The sequence below is a fragment of the Bidens hawaiensis genome, unplaced genomic scaffold, assembly GCF_021521415.1.
Source record: "Bidens hawaiensis isolate Kalapana, Puna unplaced genomic scaffold, B.hawaiensis_p1.1 tig00009917_1, whole genome shotgun sequence".
NCBI classification, from domain to species: Eukaryota; Viridiplantae; Streptophyta; class Magnoliopsida; order Asterales; family Asteraceae; genus Bidens; species Bidens hawaiensis.
The window spans coordinates 159,143-182,488 of record NW_027491746.1 but is presented as its reverse complement, the minus strand read 5'-3'; the positions used below and the strand labels follow the sequence as shown (position 1 = coordinate 182,488).

Genomic DNA, 23,346 nt, shown 5'->3' with positions numbered 1-23,346 from the left:
AAAGCTGAAAGTTAAATCCATCAAAGAAAGGTTTCAAAGGAGGTTTGAAGTTGGTGTGTCTGAGATGAAAGCTTATAGGGCAAAGATGTTGGCCAGGGAACATATAATTGGAAATTTCAGAGGCCAATATGGGTTATTGAGGGATTATATTGAAGAGTTGAAGAGGACTAATCCAGATACAACAGTGAAGCTTGAATTAGAAGAATGCTCAGATCCAACATCTGAGACAAGACAATTCAAGAGGATATACATCTGTTTGGGGTCTTTGAAAAAGGGGTTCAAAGCAATAGGTAGGGATCTGTTGGGACTGGATGGGGCTTTCCTTAAAAGTGCTTGGCCTGGTCAACTTTTAACAGCAGTTGCTCTAGATCCAAACAATGGATACTACCCTGTTGCATATGCTGTAGTTGAAGCTGAAACATTGAACTCTTGGGAATGGTTCTTGGAATGCCTTGGTGATGACTTGGATATAAACAACAGATCCAAGTTTACCTTTATGAGTGACAGGCAAAAGGGTCTTATACAGGCTGTAGATAAGTTGTTTCCTTCTGCAGAGCATAGGTTTTGTGTGAGGCACATTGAAGATAACCTAAGATCACTCTTCAAAGGAAAGCTTTTAAGGGATGCTCTTTGGAAGCTGGCTAGATGTACATCACCTACACAATATGAGAGAGAGATGAACAACCTAAAAAACTTGAACAAAAGGTGTCATCTTTGGGTATCTAAGATCCCACCAGAAACATGGTCAAGGTCACACTTCTCTGGTAAGTTTTTAATTTTGTATCCTTTATTCTCTCATATCTTTCAAGTTTTGTCCTTTATCTGTTGTTTTTTGTTATAATAGGTAGAGCAATGTCTGATGTGTTGACCAACAACATGTGTGAATGTTTCAATTCAAAGCTGGTAGATGGAAGGGACAAGCCTATTATCACATTGCTGGAATACATCAGAGAATATGTGATGAGGAAGATTGTTACTGTGTTGAAGGTAATTGATAGGTCATCAGGGTTACTAACACCATATGCTACACAAATTATGGAGTCAGTGAAGAAGGAAGCAAGCAGGTGAGTTGTATGTGAATATTTACTTGTCTTGTAAATGATGTGAATGGTTTACATATTTGGATGATAGGTACTCTGTGCATTGGAACGGTGAGGATCATTATCAGGTAACAGGTCCATATGGTGATCAGTGTGTAGTGAACATGAGCACAAGTACATGTGCATGTAGGAGATGGGAGATAACTGGGATACCTTGTAGACATGTGGTGGCATGTATTTGGGTGAAGGGTGCACATGACAGATCTGTTGGCAGGCCAGAAACATTTGTCAAACCAATTTACACAATGGATAGGTGGAAGGCAGTGTATAGCTACAAGGTGTATCCCATCAATGGTATGAGTATGTGGCCCACATCACAAGTCCCAATCCAGATCACAGCTCCTAAATTAAAAAAGCAAACTGGAAGGCCAAAGAAATCAAGGAAAAAGTCAGCAGTGGAAAGGGAAGATGGTGGTTCAAGGAAAAAGTCAAAGGTTGATGCAAAGGGCAAGGGAAAGGCTGTGGAGGGTGAAGGCCAGAAAGTGAAGGCAGTGAGAAAGACAAAGCCAAAAGGATCAAACACTTGTGGGACATGTGGTCAAAAGGGTCACAACAAGAGATCATGCATGAAAAATGTTGCAGATTAATGTGCCTACTGTTTGACTGTTTTTGTAGTTTTTATGACTTTATGGTATGGATATTTTTATGACTGTTTTTGCAGATTAAGTTGTTAGACTTTTTTTGAAGTTTTTCATGGTATGGATGTATTAAGTTGTTGTCTGGACTTATTTTAAGTTTTTCAAACACTTGTATGGATGTATTAAGTTGTTATGGATGTATTAAGTTTTTCATGTTTTTGAAGTTTTTCATGGTATGGTAATGGTTGTGCATAACTGCAGATGGATGGATCAGATGTTACTTATTTTAAGGGTTTGGACATATTTGCCCTTGGATCAGATTTTACTTAATTTAATGGTTTGGCAGTTTTTACTTATTTGCCCTTGGATCAGATCAGATTATATTATGCAGTATTCATCTCTTGGTTTATGGATGTTGTAGATGGATGTGTAGATAGTGCACAATGTGCAGATTGTGCATGATGTGCAGATTCTGCATAATGTGTAGATTGTGCATAATGTGTAGATAGTGCACAATGTGCAGATTGTGCATCATGTGTAGATAGTGCACAATGTGCAGATTGTGTATACAATCCATCCAAAAGTCCAAAATAAACTAACCAAAGATCCAAAATAAACTGATGATACATTGCTTAAAAGGGATCCAAAATTACATCCAAAATAAAGTCAAAATACATAATACTTAAACTGCATAAAGTCCTAAATTAACTAATAAAGTCAAAATACAAATAGTCAACAACTTCAAATTCAGTCAACTAGTTACATTTTCATTGCAATTACAATTGCAATGAAAATGATCCAACTAATGACCAATCTGTTCTTCATCTTCCTTGCTTGTTCTTTATAACTCTCTAAACTTTGTTCAACCATGTTTTTCGATTTCAATAAGCCCGGGATAATCTCCAATGCCCGTTCACACATTGGTGGGTCACGCCATCCAAGAAAGGGGCAATCCGATGTCTGGAAAAGAGGAGAAACATGAAGTATAAACAATTGACTGGAACTTAAATCGAATTACACACTTACCATGTCCGGACAAGAGAAAAACCGACGACCTGGATTTCTATCAGTCCATGAAGTTCGAACAACTGCTACCTTGCCACAAACACAGTAAGCCATCATCAATTGAGCCCTGGTATTTGAATTTCGCATCGAGCCCTAATTGATTGAAGCCCTAATTGAGTCGCGTCGGACACGAGCCCTATTTGAAGCCCTGATTGAAGCCCTAATTGAGTCGCGTCGCCGGGGAATTGAATCGATTGAAGGTGGGGTTGGGTTAAAAAGAGGGGGAAGAGTGATACAGAGGGCTTAGTTGCAGGTACATACGAAATGACAAAAATGCCCTCACATGCGTCTCACGTGAGGGTATTTAACTGACTTTTTCTAACCCAGTTAGCGTAAAGGACAAAACTTGTAGGAAAAAAAAGTTTAAAGTACACCGCCTGCAAGGAAACTTAGAAAAGGACACGAACCGTAATTCGTCTTATTTTAAAGGACAAAATTTGTAATTGGGCCTAAAAAATATAATCATCAGACAACTCTCTTGACGAGATGGTACGTCAATTAATTTCTTTTTACTAAGTTCGTAGGATCTAATCGTCTAACCATTTATCCAAAATTCCAAACTGTAAAATATATCCCATCACGACAAAGAGGTACCCGATGACCAATCATCAGTGTTGTTACGAAAAACAATGTCTTTAGCCACTTGTATTTCTATCCAAGAATGCGATCGCGTTGAATAAATGAAAACTGACCGGCTAAAACCCTTGCATTTTACATGCAAAATCTTGTACACGTTTAAAGAATCCCTGTAGAAACCAACATAAGAACATGCTTTGAACAAACCGTGTTGGCAAGTCGCACTTGGAACCGGTTAGTGGATTCCAAATTAACATTTGACAACCGTTGTTTACGCACACGCATAACATGCCATCCAAACTGCCAAAGATTATCAACTCATATGGACGTGCATTGAACGGTATTTCAATGGTTTTATCTTGATAAAAGAATGGGGTATCATGGATGACGGATGCAAGCGCGTCACAACTTTCCGGTGTCGCAAGAAACACCTTCCTAGTTGTTGATGAAGTTGTACGCCGATGAAGTCTCAAACTCTGGCGTTGAGAGAGAGAAATACCATTCTTTGCACACGGTCCTACATCGACATATGTCTTTCGCTTTTAGTCTTGCTAAAATATGAAACTCCAATATGACAACCAAAATGTACACCATGATAAGAATACCGCAACAAATAACACAAGTTAATTGGTAAATAACTATTATTGCAAACATTAGAACAACTGTTAGATATGACATACCTGATGCAGTGATGCTAGAGAGTTATTGGAAAAAAGATGGCTGATGTGGTTATTGTAATTATGCGGTTATTGTAATTATGGGTAATCTTGAAAAAAATGATGGATGTAAGGTTTCCCAACATCCATAATGTTAAACCCACCACTAGCCATGCCCACACTATCCCACATTCCCATTCGCATTACATGTGGAAGCAACCATTAAATATGTTAAAAATTTAGATCGTGTTAACAATATTTTTTTAGAAACAACTAATCTCTATCTCTATATCCAGTATATATAAAGTAAGAGTGATGAACAAAATTAAGAATAACATTCTGTAAATTTTAAAGATTCTTACATGATTGCCCGCTCATCTTTAATACTTAATTTGACAACTTTATTTAAAATTCTTATTCTTTCTATATTTTTTAATATATCATGCTATAAAAAAACCAAACTTACCATTGCGACATGCATATTTTTGCAATGTTTCGATGTTAATTTTATTCAATACCGACTTATCAATTATAAAGTACAAGTTTACAATGCAATAATGTACAAGTCAATTAAGCATTATTATAATATAGTTGGTGATAACAAACTTCAAATTACACCACTAGAACAATTGGTGAACTGATTTTTCCTTCGAAGCTTATTAAAATATAAATATAATTCTTATAATCATAACTTATGTCAAATGAGGTACATTATAATTTCACATATTTATTTTTATAAAACATAATTAAAGCATGATAAACCAAAATCACGTTCCTTTCTATATTTTTAACATCACGTCTATTATTTGTTATATAACCAATATGTAAAAAAAACATCATTCCAATTCAAAGCGTATATATATTTAGAATAATGCTTTTCTTTTCAATTATCTATGAAAAAAATGAGGAAAAATGTTGAAATCAAGAATTAAAAAATCACAAAATCCAAAAATAAAAAACTATATCTAGAGTAAATATACACACATTTTTTACTTCAAAAGAATATATACATTACGATGACTGTAAGTAATGTATAATCATAAAATAAAAATTAAAATTTCATCTGTTCAACATGACATTACTTCGTTGATTAAATTCATTCATTCATTGATTAAATGAACCAACATATCATTTATTTATTTGATAACCGCAATGGAAGCGTCACACATCTTCAAAATCAATGCATTTTATTTAGTTTATGAATCAACACATCTTAAGGTCCACGACAACATGTGTTGAATAGTTCTCTTACCATTAGATAAAGTTATTTAAAAGGTGATGCAGTTTCTGGTAAAAAGAAGCTGTAATTGTAATCTATATTTTAATGCGAAACAGCTTCAAGTAAAAAAAAATATTGCAACTGCAATATATACAATATTATAAAACATATATTAAAAAACAAAAAGGTTTATATAAAACTTAACAGTTAAAATAATTACAAGTGCTAAAATATATTGTAGTCTCAGTTGAAAATTAAACCAAAATGAAGCACCTAATTAAGGGCACGTAACTAAGTTAGTGTTAAGTTACCACTACGTACCAATGTCCACAATATATATCTCACTAACCATTTATAAAATTGGTTCAAATTTCCCGCCTATATTTCCTAAATTAAAACAATCATGCAAATACATGAAAAATTCTATGAATAAAATCACAAACCAAAACATTAAAGGAATTTAAATGAATATCTTTGTATTAACAACATACGAAACAAAACAAAACATAAAACAACCATAAAAGACACAACTACGTCGCTAAAGCGTCTAGCAATACGAATGAAATACATAACAACCCAATTACAATATATTAAAATTTAAAACATAATGATAAGTAGAGGAACCTAAGAATATGGAGACAAAAGACTCTCTGAATACATTCACCCGTAAGATGTATTGAAGCATTGAACATAGAATAACTTGGTTCATTGTTCACATTCCATCCTCCACATATCAACCGAATAATTAAAAGACCTATAATATATAGCAAATAAGTGAAGATGATCATTAACGTTAACTAACGCACCATGCCAACCAGCTTCATATGAAAAAAGATGGAAGGCCAAAGTTAGTAAACGTCTCCAAATTCACATCAAAGCGTAATATTAACTTCACGAAAGCACTCCAAAATTCGCCAACCGTGAAATATATTCCACCCCGACAAAGAGTACCCAAGGACCATTTGTCATTTTTGTTACGGAAAAGAGCCTCTTTAATGACCATTATTTCTCTCCAAGAATTAGATCCGGTTGAATAAATGCAAACCGACTCGCGAACCCCGTGTTTCACATGCAAACATTTGTACTCGTTAGAAGAATCCAAACAGAAAGTAAATGCTTCAGATGTTGCTTCGAAGAAACCGTTATCGTTAGAGGTTGGCAAATCTCGCTTGGAACTAGTTAGTGGATTCCAAATTGACATTCGAGAGTTGTTTTTTTAGGCATACACATAGCATGCCATCCACACTTCCAATGGTGATAAACTCAAACGGATGCACATTGAACGGTATGTCAATAACTTTATCATGATAAAATATGCTACCAACATAAATGAAGGTTGCAACTGCATCAGAATGTTCCGGTGTTGCAAGAACCACCTTCTTGGCTGATGATGAAGTAGCACCCAAATGGAGTCTCGCAAACTTTGCCGTGGAGAGAAAGGAATACCATTCTTTGCACACGGTCCTACATCGACCTATGTCTTTCTCTGTTAGTCTTGCTAAAATATGAAACTCCAATATGGCAACCAGAAGATACGTCATGATATCAGTACTGCAAAAAATAACTATTGTTGCAAACATTAGAATAACAATTTTTAGACATAACATACTAGTGATGCTAGAGAGTGATATGGAAAAAAGATATGGAGTTATGGTAATTATGAATGACTAAACTTGAAAATATGAGAAGGTGTAAGTTTTTCGCAGCATCCATTTAAATACGGACGAGTAACTCTCAAAAAGAAAATAAGAAGTGTTATGTAATAGCAATAAACTAAATACATTATTACAAAAAATGAGAAATGGTTTGGTGGTAACAACTACACCTACGTTTTATCACAAGGGCCCACGTTTAAACAAAATCCACTCCACTAACCTATAATCATGATACAACAGTTGGATTCCAAACCACCTCTTCTACAACTTGTACGCCTACAGGTCGGTACTTGAACACGTTCAAAATATACACTCCACGACCTTATTTAACAACAGTTGTGTTCCAAACAACATTCTTCTAAAAATAGGGTTTTACAGCCACATCCAACTCTGCCAATAGATCGCTTAACATGCTTCAGCACAAGATGAAACCTATGTGCTGAAGCATGTTAAGCGATCTATTGGCAGAGTTGGATGTAAAACCTTGTTTTTAGAAGAATGTTGTTTGGAATACAACTGTTGTTAAATAAGGTTGTGGAGATTATATTTTGAACGTGTTCAAGTATCTACGTGTAGGCGTACAAGTTGTAGAAGAAGGTGGTTTGGAATCCAACTGTTGTATGGTGATTATAGGTTAGTGGAGTGGATTTTGTTTGAACGTGGGCTCTTGTGATAAAACGTGGGTGTAGTTGTTACCACCAAACAATTTCTCATTTTTTGTAATAATGTATTTAATTTATTGCTATTACATAACACTTCTTATTTTCTTTGTGGAGTTACTCGTCCCTATTTAAATGGATGTTGCGAAAAACTTACACCCAATCATATTTTCAAGTTTAGTCATTCATGATTACCAAAATTGCATCTCTTTTTTTCATATCACTCTCTAGCATCACTTGTATGTTATGTCTAAAAATTGTTATTCAAATGTTTGCAACAATAGTTATTTACCAACTTGTGATATTTGTTGCAATACTGATATCATGACGTATCTTCTGGTTGCCATATTGGAGTTTCATATTTTAGCAAGACTAACAGCGAAAGACATAGTTCGATGTAGGGCATAGTGCAAAGAATGGTATTCCTTTCTCTCCATGCCAAAGTTTGAGAGAGACTTCATTTGGGCGCTACTTCATCATCAGCCAAGAAGGTGATTCTTGCAACACCGAAAAATTCTGTTGCAGTTGCTACCTTCATTTATGATGGTAGCATATTTTATCATGATAAATTTGTTGACATGCCGTTCAATGATAATGTTGTATTTTTAGTTGCAATGATAATGTACACTCTGCATATTTTCTTTTGTTGCTTTGTGGTCTTGCTTATTTTCAAACAACATTCTGTGAGAGTGTTGAGGTTGCATTATCCAAACCCTACGGGCCGTACAAGTCACAGCTATCTCGCGAGTTCAGCGACGAGGTAGTTTGCATGAAGTTCATCTATTCAACTTTTAATATGTTTATGGTTTATTGAGTTTATGAACTTCCAACATACAAGTTCTTTATGTTTTGTAGATCCGTCCTATAAAGAAGAAAAGAAAATGAACTAGGATCTTGCTAGAATGGAAATGGAATGACATTGTCGAAATCAACAGTTCTAACTTCTAAGGAATCCATTGAGTTTGTTGATATGAGTGTCGATGCTACCATCCCATTTGATTATAATTCGGCACCCTCCAAATATGCAACTGCTGATATGGCTGATTAATTAGAGAGTTTCTTCAAAGGACTAAACATTTCAAAAGTTTTCATTAACTGCCACTATCGTGTTGTCAAGCTTTAAGTTGTTGCTTTGTAGTTTTTTTTTGGTTTTTTTTATGTTGTTTTGTGTCTTTGTGCTGGCTTCTTAAGTTATCTTATGTTTATGTTACAATCCTTACTTTATCAGCCTATTTTATAACATGACAAGTTTCAGCAAATGTTTAGGTCATGTATTACAATCATACTTTCTGTTGGCTCTTAATCCCAATTTATTAACTATGATCACATAAGCCCAATGTTGCATAAGGCCAAATTAATCAAAAGGGGTGGATTATAATAATTAAATGTTAAAACCAGATCCTATACCTATCTTATACTCGAGCCTTATAATCTCAATTCCCTTATCTCGCTCTTGATCTACGGCGACCAACCCTAAATCAAGCTTCTTCCAAAATCACACTCTTAATTTTGTAGGTTGAATATCGCTGGTGATATAATCTTAACATTAGTTTTATATTATATTTGTTTATCCTAAGCAATTGTTGAGTTTGATTCGGTAACATCTTAATCGTTCAACTGGTTTCACAAATGTGGCCTTTCATTTTCTGCTAAAAACCTTTTAGATACATTAATAAGCTTTTGTTTTACAACCATATATCCATTTACTACCTTCCAAAAACTAGGAAAATATTAGACTAGAAACAAGACAACCAAAAGACAACAAAATATTACATCTAACAACCTAACATGTGAATCTCCCTGTTTGTTTTTGTCTACTTTTCGAGCATGTTTTTCAATTTAATAAATGTTTCGGACATGTTGTTCATCCTTAGTTGACGCAGTTGTTGCGTCGTATAATCCATTGCCTATTCACGGTCTTCATATGTTCCGGAGAGAAGAATCCTATCTAGCATGTAGTTATTCTTTATGATGTGCTCTTTGATTGTTTCTTCCACCTTCTCCATGTTCATCTTCGTTTTCACTTCTTTCCTTTTCTATTTGACCCTCCATCCGTCAAAAGTTTTCTTCATATTTCACGGTTGGTGAATTCTGGAGTGCTTTCGTGAAGTTAATATTACGCTTTGATGTGAATTTGGAGATGTTAACTAACGTTGGCCTTCCATCTTTTTCATATGAAACTTGTTGGCACGGTGCGTTAGTTAACGTTGATGATTATCTTCACTTATTTTCTATATATTATAGGCCTTTTAATTATTCGGTTGATATGTGGAGGATGGAACGTGAACAATGAACCAAGTTATTCTATGTTCCCAAATTGACTTTAGTCCTATGTTACCGAATTTTTATGTCATTCATGTGAAGTCAACCACGGTGCTACTAATGATGAGTGAATTGGGGACGTTTATGAGTTTGATTTAGAGAATAAGGCCTTTTCTTACTCATTTTCTAACAAATACTTCAATGCATTTTACGGGTGAATGTATTCAGAGAGTCTTTTGTCTCCATATTCTTTAGTTCTTCTACTTGGCATTATGTTTTAAATTTTAATATATTGTAATTGGATTGTTATGTATTCATTCGTGTTGTTAGACGCTTTAGCGACGTAGTTGTGTCTTTTATGGTTGTGTTATGTTTTGTTTCGTATGTTGTTAATACAAAGATATTCATATAAATTCCTTTAATGTTTTGGTGTGTGATTTTATTCATATAATTTTTTATGTATTTACATGATTGTTTTAAGTTAGGAAATATAGACCGGAAATTTGAACCAATTTTATAAACGGTTAGTGAGATATATATTGTGGACATTGGTACGTAGTGGTAAGTTAACACTAACTTAGTTACGTGCCCTTAATTAGATGCTTCATTTTGGTTTAATTTTCAATTGAGACTACAATATATTTTTAACACTTGTAATTATTGGGATAAATCTATAAAATAGTAATTAAGTTTCAAAATATTTTCAATCAGGTCACTCACTTAAACTTTTGTTCTAATCAGGTCACTAAACTTTTAAAATTGTTCCAATTATAGATATTTTACCTGATTAGCAGGTTAGTTTGGTTTTATTATAATTAATTAAATAAAATAAGATAAATCACAAAAGTTACCATACACCAAGACTTTAACGACCATCACCGGCCGAAATCACCACCACCACCTGATATACCACCGGCTGCTCCCGGTTCCCACCCGACACATAACCATACACCATCTTCCCATTCTCCGTGGTCCGACCTGGAAATAACCGCTTGACGTTTGGTACATAACCGACGTCACGTAGCTGCCACGTGTCACTGTAATGTTATCCGGTGCCGAAAGTTGCTGAATCAGCATCGCATTTTCCTGTTCTTCGATGACTGTACCGGTAGCTTCGGAACTGTTCACGGGCCGCAATGCAACCAGAGTGGTGGCCATGACCGTCGCCGGAAAGAAAACGAACAGACGTAGCCTCACTGGAGCGGCGGAAACGCAGCGGAGGAGATCGTACTCCGTGAACATGTTATTGACGTACGACCGGCCGGTGGGAAGGGAGTAGAGTGATAGATTTCTAATATATATTATATTAATATTATTTTATTTAATTAAATTTAATAAAACCAAAATAACCTGCTATTTAAGTAAAATACTTAAAAGAAAAGTCTAAATAACCTGCTTATCAGGTAAAATATCTATGGTTGAAACAATTTTAAAAGTTAAGTGACCTGATTAGAGCAAAAGTTTAAGTGAGTGTATTTTAAATTTTAAATTTCTGACATATTTATTTCAAGTCAACGAAGTGAAATTTTATACATACATATTTAAAATAAAATTTTATTTCATGTAATGTATACATACAAGTCAACGAAGTGAAATTTTAAATTTTATTTTACAATTATACATTTCTGACAGTTATTATAATGTATATATTCTTTTGAAGTAAATATGTGTGTATATATACTCTATATATAGTTTTCTCTGGATTTCTTGATTTTTTAATTCTTGATTTAAACATTTTTCCTCATTTTTGTTCATAAATAATTAAAAAGAAAATCCTCTATTCAAAATATATATGTTTTGAATTGAATGATATTTCACATATTGGTTATATAACTACTAGTAGACATGATGTTAAAAATATAAAAAGGAATGTAATTTTGTTTTATCATGATTTAATTATGTTTTGTTAAAAATAAATATATGAAATTATAATATACCTCATTTGACATCAGTTATTGATTATAAGAATTATATTTATATTTTAATAAGGTTCAAAGGGAAAATCAGTTCACCAATTGTTCTAGCGGTTTAATTATAAGTTTGTAAATACCAACTATATTTTAATAATGCTTAATTGACTTGTACATTATTGCATTGTAAACTTGAACATTTTAATAGATTAGTCGGTATTGAATAAAATTTACGTTGAAACGTTGAAAAAAATATGCACGTCGCAATGATAAGTTCGATTTTTTATAGCATAAGATATTAAAAAATATAGAAAGAATTAGAATTCTTAGTGCATCATCCTCCAAGTTTTAGGGCATTCTTAACAATGTAATCCTTCCACCCTACTATAGACCAACACGTGTATCTTTTGTGCTCTTCTGCTTTAACTTTGAGCGCACTTTCTTCACCTAGCAAATTCCTGACCTTAACCATGCGTCTTTTACCAAGATTTGCAGCTGTAACATCCTGATTTTGATAAGAATAATAACATAAGTTTCGTTTATTTAATAGTGTGTCGTTTATCGGTTTAGATAAATAAAGTATGAGTTGGGCTTGTGTTGGGTAAATAGATGTGAGTTATGGACTTGGGTTAAAAAGGAAATAGATAGAGACCATGGGCTTAAGCCCATGACCCATCATATATAAACAATAATTAACCTTTAATCCATTCATTTACACATATTCCATACACCACTCAAAACACACACTTAAGCTCTCTCTCTAGTTTCTCTATTTTCTCTAGCCGAACCAAGAAGGAAAACCGATCCCGACCCGAGGTAATGAAAGTATGATGTTGAATGGACCCAAACCCGCTAGATTAGCCGCGAAACGATGAACCGACACCCTCAACCGTTAAACTCACGAGATCCGGATGGAATCGGGTATAAACCGGTCAAAAGATTAGCTTAGGAGTCACCCTAGCTCAGATCTGGATCAAACGGGACGAAAAACGGTGAAAAACGGTGTAAAATGGGGTAAAACATGTTTTTCTGACCATTGCCCGGTTTTCCGGCACAATGGCGCCGGAAGGGCGGCACGAGCATTTAAGGGTGTCAAAGAATGTTTCTGACATTCTCTGACCTAACCTTAATTCGTTACGGGAACATAACGAATTAACCTCCGATTCGTTATGCCAATTTGCTAGGAAAAGATGACGAATTAACCCCAATTCGTTATGACCAATCGCTAAAAGGAGATAACGAATTAGAAGCAGTTCGTTAAGTAGTTCGTTAACGAAGGTATAACGAATGAGCCCTCATTCGTTAGAAGGTTCAATTCGTTACAGAAGGGTCATTCGTTAACCAGACCAAACGAATAAGGTCCAATTCGATATAAGGACCTGTTCGTTATAATAGTCAATTCGTTATAAAGTAACGAATGGATTCATTCGTTATGAGATCCATTCGTTAAAAGATTGAGACGAAATAGAAGTTTAAAAGAATGACAGAAAGGTCTCTGAACTTGTGATAAACTGGATTAATTACAAAAAAGCCCTCGAACTTTCTTAATTAGCAAATAAAATAATAAGTTAGAATTCTAATGAAAAATGCGTTAAGACAGTTAATGAAAATAAAATTTAAGTTACAATATTTTTTAATATAGTATATATTATAGTTACAATTTTTTTTACTTGAAGCTGTTTCGCATTTAAATATAGATTACAATTACAACTTCTTTTTACCATAAACTAGATCACCTTTTAAAAAACTTTATATAATGGTAAGAGAACTGTTCAACACATGTTACCGCGGACCTTAAGATAATAAGATGTGTTGATTCATAAACTAAATAAAATGCATTGATTTTGAAAAGGCATGACGCTTTCATTGCGGTTATCAAATAAATAAATGATATGTTGGTTCTTTTAATCAATGAATGAATGAATTTAATCAACGAAGTAATGCCATGTTAAACAGATGAAATTTTAAATTTTATTTTACATGATTATACATTTCTGACCGTCATCGTAACGCATATATTCTTTTGAAGTAAAAATGTGTGTATATTTACTCTATATATAGTTTTTTTTGGATTTCGTGATTTTTTAATTATTGATTTCAACATTTTTTCTCATTTTGTTCATAAATGATTTAAAAGAAAATCATCTATTCAAAATATATGTGCTTTGAATTGGAATGATGTTTTACATATTGGTTATATAACAAATAGTAGACGCGATGTTAAAAATATAGAAAGGAATGTGATTTTGGTTTATCATGCTTTAATTATGTTTTGTAAAAATAAATATGTGAAATTATAATGTACCTCATTTAACATTTAACATCAGTTATGATTATAAGAATTTTATTTATACTTTAATAAGCTTCAAAGGGAAAATCAGTTCACCAATTGTTCCAGTGGTGTAATTTGAAGTTTGTAATTACCAACTATATTATAATAATGCTTAATTGACTTGTACATTATTGCATTGTAAACTTTTACATTTTAACTGATAGTCGGTATAGAATAAAAATTCCATCGAAACGTTGCAAAAAAAATGCACGTCGCATTGGTAAGTTCGGTTTTTTTTATAGCATAACATATTAAAAAATATAGAAAGAATAAGAATTCTTAGTGCATCATCCTCCAAGTTTTAGGTAATTCTTAACAATGTAATCCTTCCACCCTACTATAGACTAACATGTGTATCTTTTGTGCTCTTCTGCTTTAACTTAGAACACACTTTCTTCACCTAGCAAATTCCTAACCTTAACCATGCGTCTTTTACCAAGATTAGCAGCGCGTGAAACTTTAGCAGGCAATCGCTAAAACAATAAAAATGTTACCATATAACATGGTAAATATTATTAGAAGTTATAAAATATATGTATACAAATGACTAATTACTAATTATGTAAGGAGAAGACTACCAAAAATCTTCTAAATCATTTTAGGAAACCCAATGTACGCATAAGATTCTTTAACAGAAGGAGCACCAAAATTATCATTTTCAGCGTCAACGACCTTTGCAAGTTTGTGTTCAACAATGGTGGTAGATGGGAATGTTAAGTACATAACCATTGTTGTCATAGGCTTTCAAATCAATTGTACCTATAGTGTTATAGACGAACCAAAGTAGGTTGTCATTTTGTAAACGAAGGTCTTTCACAACTTGATTTACATCCATCAACAAACACAACGTCTCCATCTTTAACTTTGATTCTGACTTCCCAGTTGTGGTGTTCTTAAAAAGACATTTTAAATACTTCAACTTGAAATTGGCCATCAAAGTGGGATTGCACGTGTTCTTTTGATATAGCCTGTTAAGAATGATCAGTTATGACTTGCATGAACATGCTAATTAAACTTAAAAAAAAATACAAAAATCTAAGTAATGTTAAATTCCCAAATGTCCTTCATGTCTTCTGGATTGTAGTATACTAAAGCTGCCGAATAGCAGTTTCCCAATATGGCTTACATGGGCATCTAATTGTCTACTTTAGTTCATTTTCACTTTTAACAAATATAATACTTTCGTTACAAACAATATTTAAATCCTTATTTATGTTATCCCATCCATTCACCGCGCATTTTTTCCCATATACCGGTAATGCAACGTTCCATTTAAAAAGGCTGTCATGCTCAATGATGATGGTTCGAGGAAAAAGTTTAAAACTGCCACCATAAAGTCCTACCAACTTTTTTGGCAATAATATATAGGTTGAAATGACATGTTAAAATATTTAACATATTAGTAAGATAAATAATTTACTTAATATTTAAGAAATTAATGTAATATGTACCAAAAGTGGATCTCTAGGAGTTTCAACTACGACAAAGAAAGAATTTGTCATGCTTCCACACTTACAAACCGTGACTGTGAAAAAAAAAACACATAGCGTTAGTACTATTATATTATACTATAAATAAAGACTTCGATCATAAATAATGAAATTACTGGTGGGGAATCAAGATGAAACTTATGTGCTAAAGCATGTTAACCGATTTAGTGGCAGAGTTAGGTGTGGTTGTAAAACCCTGTTATTAGAAGAATGTTGTTTGGAATATAACTGTTGTTAAATAAGGTCGTGGAGTGTATATTTTGAATGTGTTCAAGTACCTACCTGTAGGCGTACAAGTTGTAGAAGAAGGTGGTTTGGAATCCAACTGTTGTATAGTGATTATAGGTTAGTGGAGTGGATTTTATTTGAACATGGGCCCTTGTGATAAAACATGGGTGTAGTTGTTATCACCAAACCATATCTCATTTTTTTGTAATAATGTATTTAATTTATTGCTATTACATAACACTTCTTATTTTCTTTTCGGGAGTTACTCGTCCCTATTTAAACGGATGCTGCGGAAAACTTACATATTATATTTTCAAGTTTAGTCATTCATAATTACCATAACTGCATATATTTTTTTCCATATCACTCTCTAGCATCACTAGCATGTTATGTCTAATAATTGTTATTCTAATGTTTATAGTGTCAAAGTACATTTGTGATATGCAGTTGGGAACTTGGGATGCCAGAAAACTGCATCCCCGTTTGTTGCTTCAAATTCGCTTCCTTTGGATTCTTCACCGACCAAATACCAGCATCGCCTTAATGGAAACATCACTGGCAGATCCACGCCAAGTGACAAGTCGTTAACGGCTTCACGTTAGAATGATATACGCATAACAGTATTCAAATATATTAAAATGACTTTTAGCATGTTATCGTATCACTTATTCACTTAATTCCTTTAATAATGAGGTTATGGATTGTTTTAGTTTTGTCTAATCCATTTAATAAAAAGTTATGGTGATTTGACCGTGCTTAAATTAAAAGCTCACATCTGTATACTATTAAATTCAAACATATTAACCCAACCTGCTTAAAGTAGCAGAAAACACAGAATATATATTTTACAAGTTCACACTAGAGGTGTTCAAATCGGTTAATGGGCCCAAAACGGTTCGGGTTATACACTGGACCGGTTTAGTCAACTGCTGGTCAAAACCATTTCGGGTTATAAACCAGATTACGAGGAAATTAATTGAATCTATCAAATCGGTATAGGTAGGTTACAAACCGGTTTGTGGCAAAAAAAATGTTTTCTTTTTTTCAAATCGGGTCAGGTCTTAAGCCGGTATGATTCTCCGAAGTGCAAACTGGTGATACGAACCTAAGGGTGGGGTGGTTTGAATACCAATTACGCCCAAGCTAGTTTTGGGTTGGTTTGTAAACCGGTTTACTGGTCCCAAACCGGTTTTTTTGAACACCTGAAGTTCAAACCATCATATGTTTACAACTTGATTACAACGCTTATACTATATGCCAACTTGTTAAACATGACAACCCTTTTAACCTATTTTGATAAATGGGGTCATGTTCGAGTTACATGATTTTAAGAGTATGATTTTAGGACTGCCCTCTTGATCTAAATGATTCAGACGCGTTCGAGTGATCACCGGATACTTTCTTACCAAAAGCACGAATAATCTTGGAATAATAGTCCCATTCAGGATGAGAAGATGTTATAGCCGAATCCCCAATCGGGTGAGCTTTCACATAACTTTGAACATCTTCAGCTTCCGCAAGCCCGTCCAAAAACGCCCTTAACTCGCCATTTGGGCCTAATCAAAATTTCACATATTTAGAATACGAACATTTTCCAAAAATAAGCTAATGAATCTATAAATTTACCTAGAACATCATCTTTCTCGTTTTCAGGATCATAATTCCCAGGATAAATCGAAGTGTTTGGCTGCGACAAAACACACGTGTATCATCATCATTAAAGGTGTTAACATTACACACTCGCGATCGTAAACACAAATATATATATTGATAATTAGATATAACTAATCGTGTAAGTGTACGTAGACTTATAAATGAATCGAACGAACACGAACATATAATCGAACAATTTTTTTGTTCATGTTCATCTATTTAAAACCTACAAGAATAGTTCGCAAACGTAAACAAAGTTTAACAATTAAATGGACATGATTGATGATCACGAATACAAAATCTAGTGGACGATCACGATTTTTTTCCATTAAATATAGCCAAGTAAATATATATATTTATTTTAATCGAACCCCTTTTATGTTCTTATTATATAAATCTAATTGCTTATCTATTTATTAAAATTTAAAGGAACATAAATGAACAAACATAATTAAACGAACATAAACGGACGTTCACGAACATAAATGAACGAAGAAAATGTTTGCTTATGTTTGTTCATTTAATTAAATGAACAAAAAATCATGTTCATGTTCGTTCATTTGTTAAATAAACGAACTTCCCGCCAAACAAATCACGAACTGTTCAGGAACGGTCGGTTCGTTTACAGGCATAAGTTTATGAGAGATGTATATAAAGAGTGATACAAGATTCAAAAGGGCCTTCACGGGATATGTGATCAACAAAGTGTTGGATGCAGAGTATTCGCCTTCAGACCATGGACCGTATATATACTTTTTCTGCCTGAAGAGGTAGGTCCCAGCAGAGCCCAGTTGGACCCGCAAGACTCACCTCAAAGAGGGACGTCTGCGCAGTTGAACCCGCAAGACTCACCTTCAACAGGGACGTCTGCGCAAAAGCTAAACTCGCAAGACTCACCTTGAAGAGGGACGTCTGCGCAGAAACCAACTGGATCCGCAGGACCCACCATGCTCAGAGACGTGACGTCCTTACGCGCAGTACGCAAGCTGTTCCCGCAGGAAAAGCCTCCCAATGGTGAAGTACCCCGCCTGTTCCCGCAGCTGCGGATACAAGCCATCAGGGAAGGCTACCTGCGCAGCAAGGCTACACGCACAAGGCACTTAACTCTTAAATAATTCAGTAATGTCACCTGAAGAAGGAGTGAGCAAGCCGGGAACACTCCCGCCCAAAGCCGGGAATACTCCCGCCCAAATGAGCCAGTCCGTACGCTACTGGAGGACCTTTTGTACTGTACCTGACGAGGTATGGACAAAAGGTCTGACCAAAGCAGCGACAGCTCACTGTGACAAAGGAATAGTACACAGCCGGCCTGGTCACTATCAGCCGCTGCCTACTCACCAACCCCTGTCACTATTAGCCGCTGCTTACTCACCAACCTGTCGTAGCACGTGCATAGCCTGCAGTTGGTGGAAAAGGAATGGTACACAGCCGGCCTGGTCCCTATCAGCCGCTGCCTACCCATCAACTGCCAGCATGGCATGTGCGTAGCCCACAGTTGGCAGAACAGGAATACTATTCAGCCGGCTGTACCTTCTTGGAAACCTACCTTCGGCTATAAATACTCCAACACCTTGGAATTGTATGGACACATTACATTACCTTATCACATCTTATCTTCTCTAGCAATCTCTTAATATACACTTATATTCAAGAGCAATCTAGTCTGATTCTCACGCCGGAGGGTGGTCACAAGGAGGTACCCCCCCTTCTCAGTGACCAGCTCACGGTGTCTGTTTTGCAGGTCACCAGAAGAACCATCTTTGCCGGACATAACCCCTCGTGGGAAACATCTATTTAACCCCCAGATTATCCGTAATCTGCCCGGGGTCAATTAGTGTTTCTTCACTGCCATATATGCTTAAGTTCTTTCAAGAATACCGGCTTCTTGTTGTTGTCCGAACACATGAAACCTGTCTCCGTGCATTGGCCTTGATCCTAACAAGTCGTGAAAACATCAACATCGTCGTAAAAGATCATAAAAGACAGAAAACAAGAAAATTGGTCAGATTTGTAATCCAAGTGATTTAAACTCACCCATGTAAACAAAAGCTTGCTTTTGAGTTCTCCCATCACATTGGTGAGAACCTCACCTATGTTATGCCTGAAAAAAACACATAAACTAATTTTAATAATAGATAAAAATAATTATGATTATATATAAACGAACCAAACATCCAACAAACCATCTGTGAACCATTGGCGGGCAAATTCTTTATTTTTTATTTGTCAAACAAATAAACATGAACAATTTTATTTAGTTAAATAAACGAACATAAAAAAGTTAGTATTTAATCATTCGTGTTCCTAAAATATCCGTTCATGTATGCTTGTTTACGTAGATAAATAATTTTTAAAGTACATTAAACAACCAAAAAAACAACATAAACAATTATATAAGAAAAAGAATATTATGTTTATTTTAGCTTTATAATAAGCTATTTTATGAAAATAATATCCATTCCTTTGTTCGTTTATTTTCTTAACAAACAACACAAAAAAACAGTTTGTTTTTATTACCCGTTTATTTATTTTTATCAGTTGAACTTAAACGAACAAATACTAACAAAATGACAAGTAAATAAAAAAAATTCAGATATTTTGTGATACCAACTCCATAGCAGATGACCAAATCCCAACTTCAAATCTCTCAAAACAAAACTTCAAAAACTCTTCACAGAATGGTCTCTTGTAAACTGTAAATACACATATATTATAACACGTTAGTGAACAGAAATATAAAAATAGGACCGGCAATTCCTGACATGAAACGGAAAAAAAAACAGGTTTTGGTTGGGCTGACACGACCCTTTTTCTTAAACAGGTCAACACAAACATGACACGTTTAAAAAGTGGGTCAACCCGAACACAGCATTTAAAAAAGATTGGTTGACCCGTTAACCCATTTAAAAGTTTTTACAGAAATTAATATTTTGATTTTAGAGATGAAAAGTAGTAAAATTTTAAAGTTAGATATTCTAATTATTAGTTCTTAACAATTCTTCTTCCTAATAGCCTATTCTAACATCAAGCTAAATACATAAACTCAAGTTTGTTAATTGGGAATGAGAGAAATACACTAATACAATTAAAGTTACACAAATTACTAAAAGGTTTTACATGAATCGCAGTAATTAATCGTTTAAATTGTTAAATACACATTTCTAGCAATCATAATTCAGGCCTATGTAGTTGTACTAACAAGTTTTTCTTCACTAATAGATTCGGATACACTAATGATCTTATTCTGTAATCAGTTTTATACGATTATGTATTATTTTTAACTTATTTTGTATTCAATTGAACTCGTTATGCATTTTGTATTCGTTTGAACTAGTTATGAACTTATTTTGTATCTAGTTGAAATTTATTTAATAAAAAAAAATGAGCTAAACCGAGCCAAGCTTAAGTTCAAATTTTCAGCTTGATTTTAAAACGAGCCGAACACAACACGATATAAAGTGGGTTGACCCGAACACGACACAAATAAACCCGACACAGTTTACATAAAAATCCCACATTGAAAAGCAAATAATAATAATAATAATAATATTGTTTTGTTTAGTGTTTACTGACTCATAAAATTCCCAGAAGAGAAATCCGGCAGCCGGTTTTTAGGAATGGTGTTTGGGCGGCGACGATGAGCTCGGTGAACTAGAAACCCACCCATTGGAAGCACAAGAAGCTTCTTTTGGGGACCAAGGTTAAGCTTATCCATGGATTCTATACTTATATCATCCATTCCTGCTTCTTTTTCATTATCAGAACCAACACTCTTCTTCTTCATCATTAATAATAAATAATATTATTTGGTAACAATAAACGACTTATAATAAACTCTGATTTATATGATTATAAAATATTTCATGTGTTTGATGAGAGAGATGACTTCATGACTTGTGAGTTTTAGTTAGCACTTTTTTTTTAAATTTAACCCTCAACTATTGATAGGTCATATACAGTCCCTCTACTTTTCTAGCTTCCATTGCACCTAACTTGTTGATGTGTGTATGAAACCGTAAAAACCGATCTGAAACGGAAGAAACCAAACTGAAATAAATGAACCGATACAAAAACCAAAGGTTTGGTTTTATGTTTTCGTAAAACGTGAACTTTCACGTTCGGTTTGGTTTTGCGTGTAACTAAAACCAAAGTAACCGAACCAAACCGAACTTACAGACTTTTATTATTATCTTTTTTTTCAATTTTAAGTAATTTATAATAGTTTAATATAGAGTTTAACCTAGATAATTTAGCCCAAATGTATAATAATCAATTCATTATTATTTAACAAAATCTAACGGCTTTTAGTAACATAAAAACCGACATTTCGGCTTTTGGTTCGGGTTTAGCTCAAAACCGAACCATGCGTAACCCTAGCGACTGGTTTTCATAATAGTTTGTCCAGTATTGGCCCTTGACATTTCCATTATGGCATTCTACACAATTATAACCAGATTAAGTTAGAAGACAATTTCTAAATTTGTGTGTGTGTGTTGCATAATCGAGATTCTAACCAAATTGTGTGTTTATGCTTTTGAAATTCTTAGCCATGATTGTTCTTTATAAATATAAATATGAGTGCTTGATCCTTATTTACTAAAGTTTTGAATTTGTGTGTTTTTGCAAAACGTATTGAAAATCGTTGTTTAAAACATTCATTATGGGTTTGTATGATCTTTATACATAATTCGCTTATCGCGCTGGCGATAGTGGGTAGAGTTTCAGAATTTGATGTTGCTTGGTTATAAGTTATAGCATTATTCAAATCATTTGAGTTTAGAAAACCTTATGTTATGAGTTGTAACTCTTCTTCTTCTTTGCCTATATCATCAACGAACTCGTAAAGAATCATTTAAGAAATGAGCCTTAAGGGCTTCATCTTTGGCTATATCTCCCTAGCTTCGTTGATAGCCTTAAGGGCTTCATCTTTGGCATCGGAAGCAGAGGCCGCCAGTTCGTCCCATTGCTCATTCATCGCTAACCAGTCCCTGGTTATTTAATGGGTAGTGGACATAGTATTCACCAAGTAATAAGAATGGGAGTTCAGCAATTCTTGGCGGATACTAAGGCGACGTCTCTCCTTTTCACCATGCGGAAGACTCTCCCGCAGAAATTCAAAACATGTGTCCACGTCACGGAATGTCGAATCCCGACGTAAAGACCAATTAAGTTGATGCGGGGTAGAGTCTTCCTCCTCAGGAGTGGGAGAAGTTTGAGAAGCGTAAGGAAATGTGCTCACACCCCCTTGATCCCTGAAGTGGTAAACATTATGAGGAGGCGACTCCCTAGCATGCTTAGTGTCGTCAACCCCCTTCGTATTCAAGGGGGAATCATCCGCCACAATAACCGGGTCCTTGACAGTATTATGAAATGGTGGTGGCGGACGAACATGTGAATCTTTCAAACCGGAAACACCTTCAGAAAGGTTATCCAGGCCCACTGAAATGCATTAACAATGGGTTAGAAACATTCCAATTCAAAACAGATAAAAAAATAAGGTGGACTTTGCGTACATAACGATGAGTCTTCTGCATCAAGTTGTTCCAACCGGGCTTCCAAGGCGGAAGGATTTGTCTTCTTAGATTTTTCCTTCTTGGAGACAACCTTTACCGGATTAACCTTGCGCTTGCCCGCCACTTTGTAGGCGCCCGCGTCAACGACCGGACGATCACTCTCAGCAGTGACATCCTCAGAAACATGCCTCTTACCTTCTGCTACAGTGGTAGCATCGTCTTGATCCACTGTCTTGTGACAACTGCCCGAATCCGACCCGACCCAGGTACCCGTTTCTTTTTATGATTTAAAGTTTATTATTAATCTTTGTAAATTTAACTTTTTAATTAAAATTAAATATATTTATTTTTATTTGTTCATTCCCGCCCCTTTCTCTTCCCCTTTCTTTCCGCCGTCCCGCCTTCCTTTCTTGTCGTCCCGCCTCTTTGTCTTTCTTGTCGTCCCGCCTC

General features: G+C 34.7%; 1 protein-coding gene and 1 long non-coding RNA gene across 2 annotated transcripts; both read right to left on the bottom strand.

The window, feature by feature from the left end:
* Nucleotides 1-17,085: 17,085 nt before the first annotated feature.
* LOC143533812 (uncharacterized) lies at nucleotides 17,086-18,146 on the bottom strand. The gene is made up of 3 exons (XR_013135423.1): nucleotides 18,049-18,146; nucleotides 17,357-17,417; nucleotides 17,086-17,286 (listed from the first exon to the last, which is right to left on the bottom strand). It is a non-coding gene; the product is annotated as an uncharacterized LOC143533812 (long non-coding RNA).
* Nucleotides 18,147-19,225: 1,079 nt separating this feature from the next.
* LOC143533786 (uncharacterized) lies at nucleotides 19,226-21,171 on the bottom strand. The gene is made up of 4 exons (XM_077028456.1): nucleotides 20,957-21,171; nucleotides 19,995-20,076; nucleotides 19,418-19,484; nucleotides 19,226-19,318 (listed from the first exon to the last, which is right to left on the bottom strand). The coding sequence occupies exons 1-4, from the start codon at nucleotides 21,168-21,170 to the stop codon at nucleotides 19,226-19,228; spliced, it is 456 nt and encodes a 151-aa protein (XP_076884571.1). The 5' UTR covers nucleotide 21,171.
* Nucleotides 21,172-23,346: the final 2,175 nt, after the last annotated feature.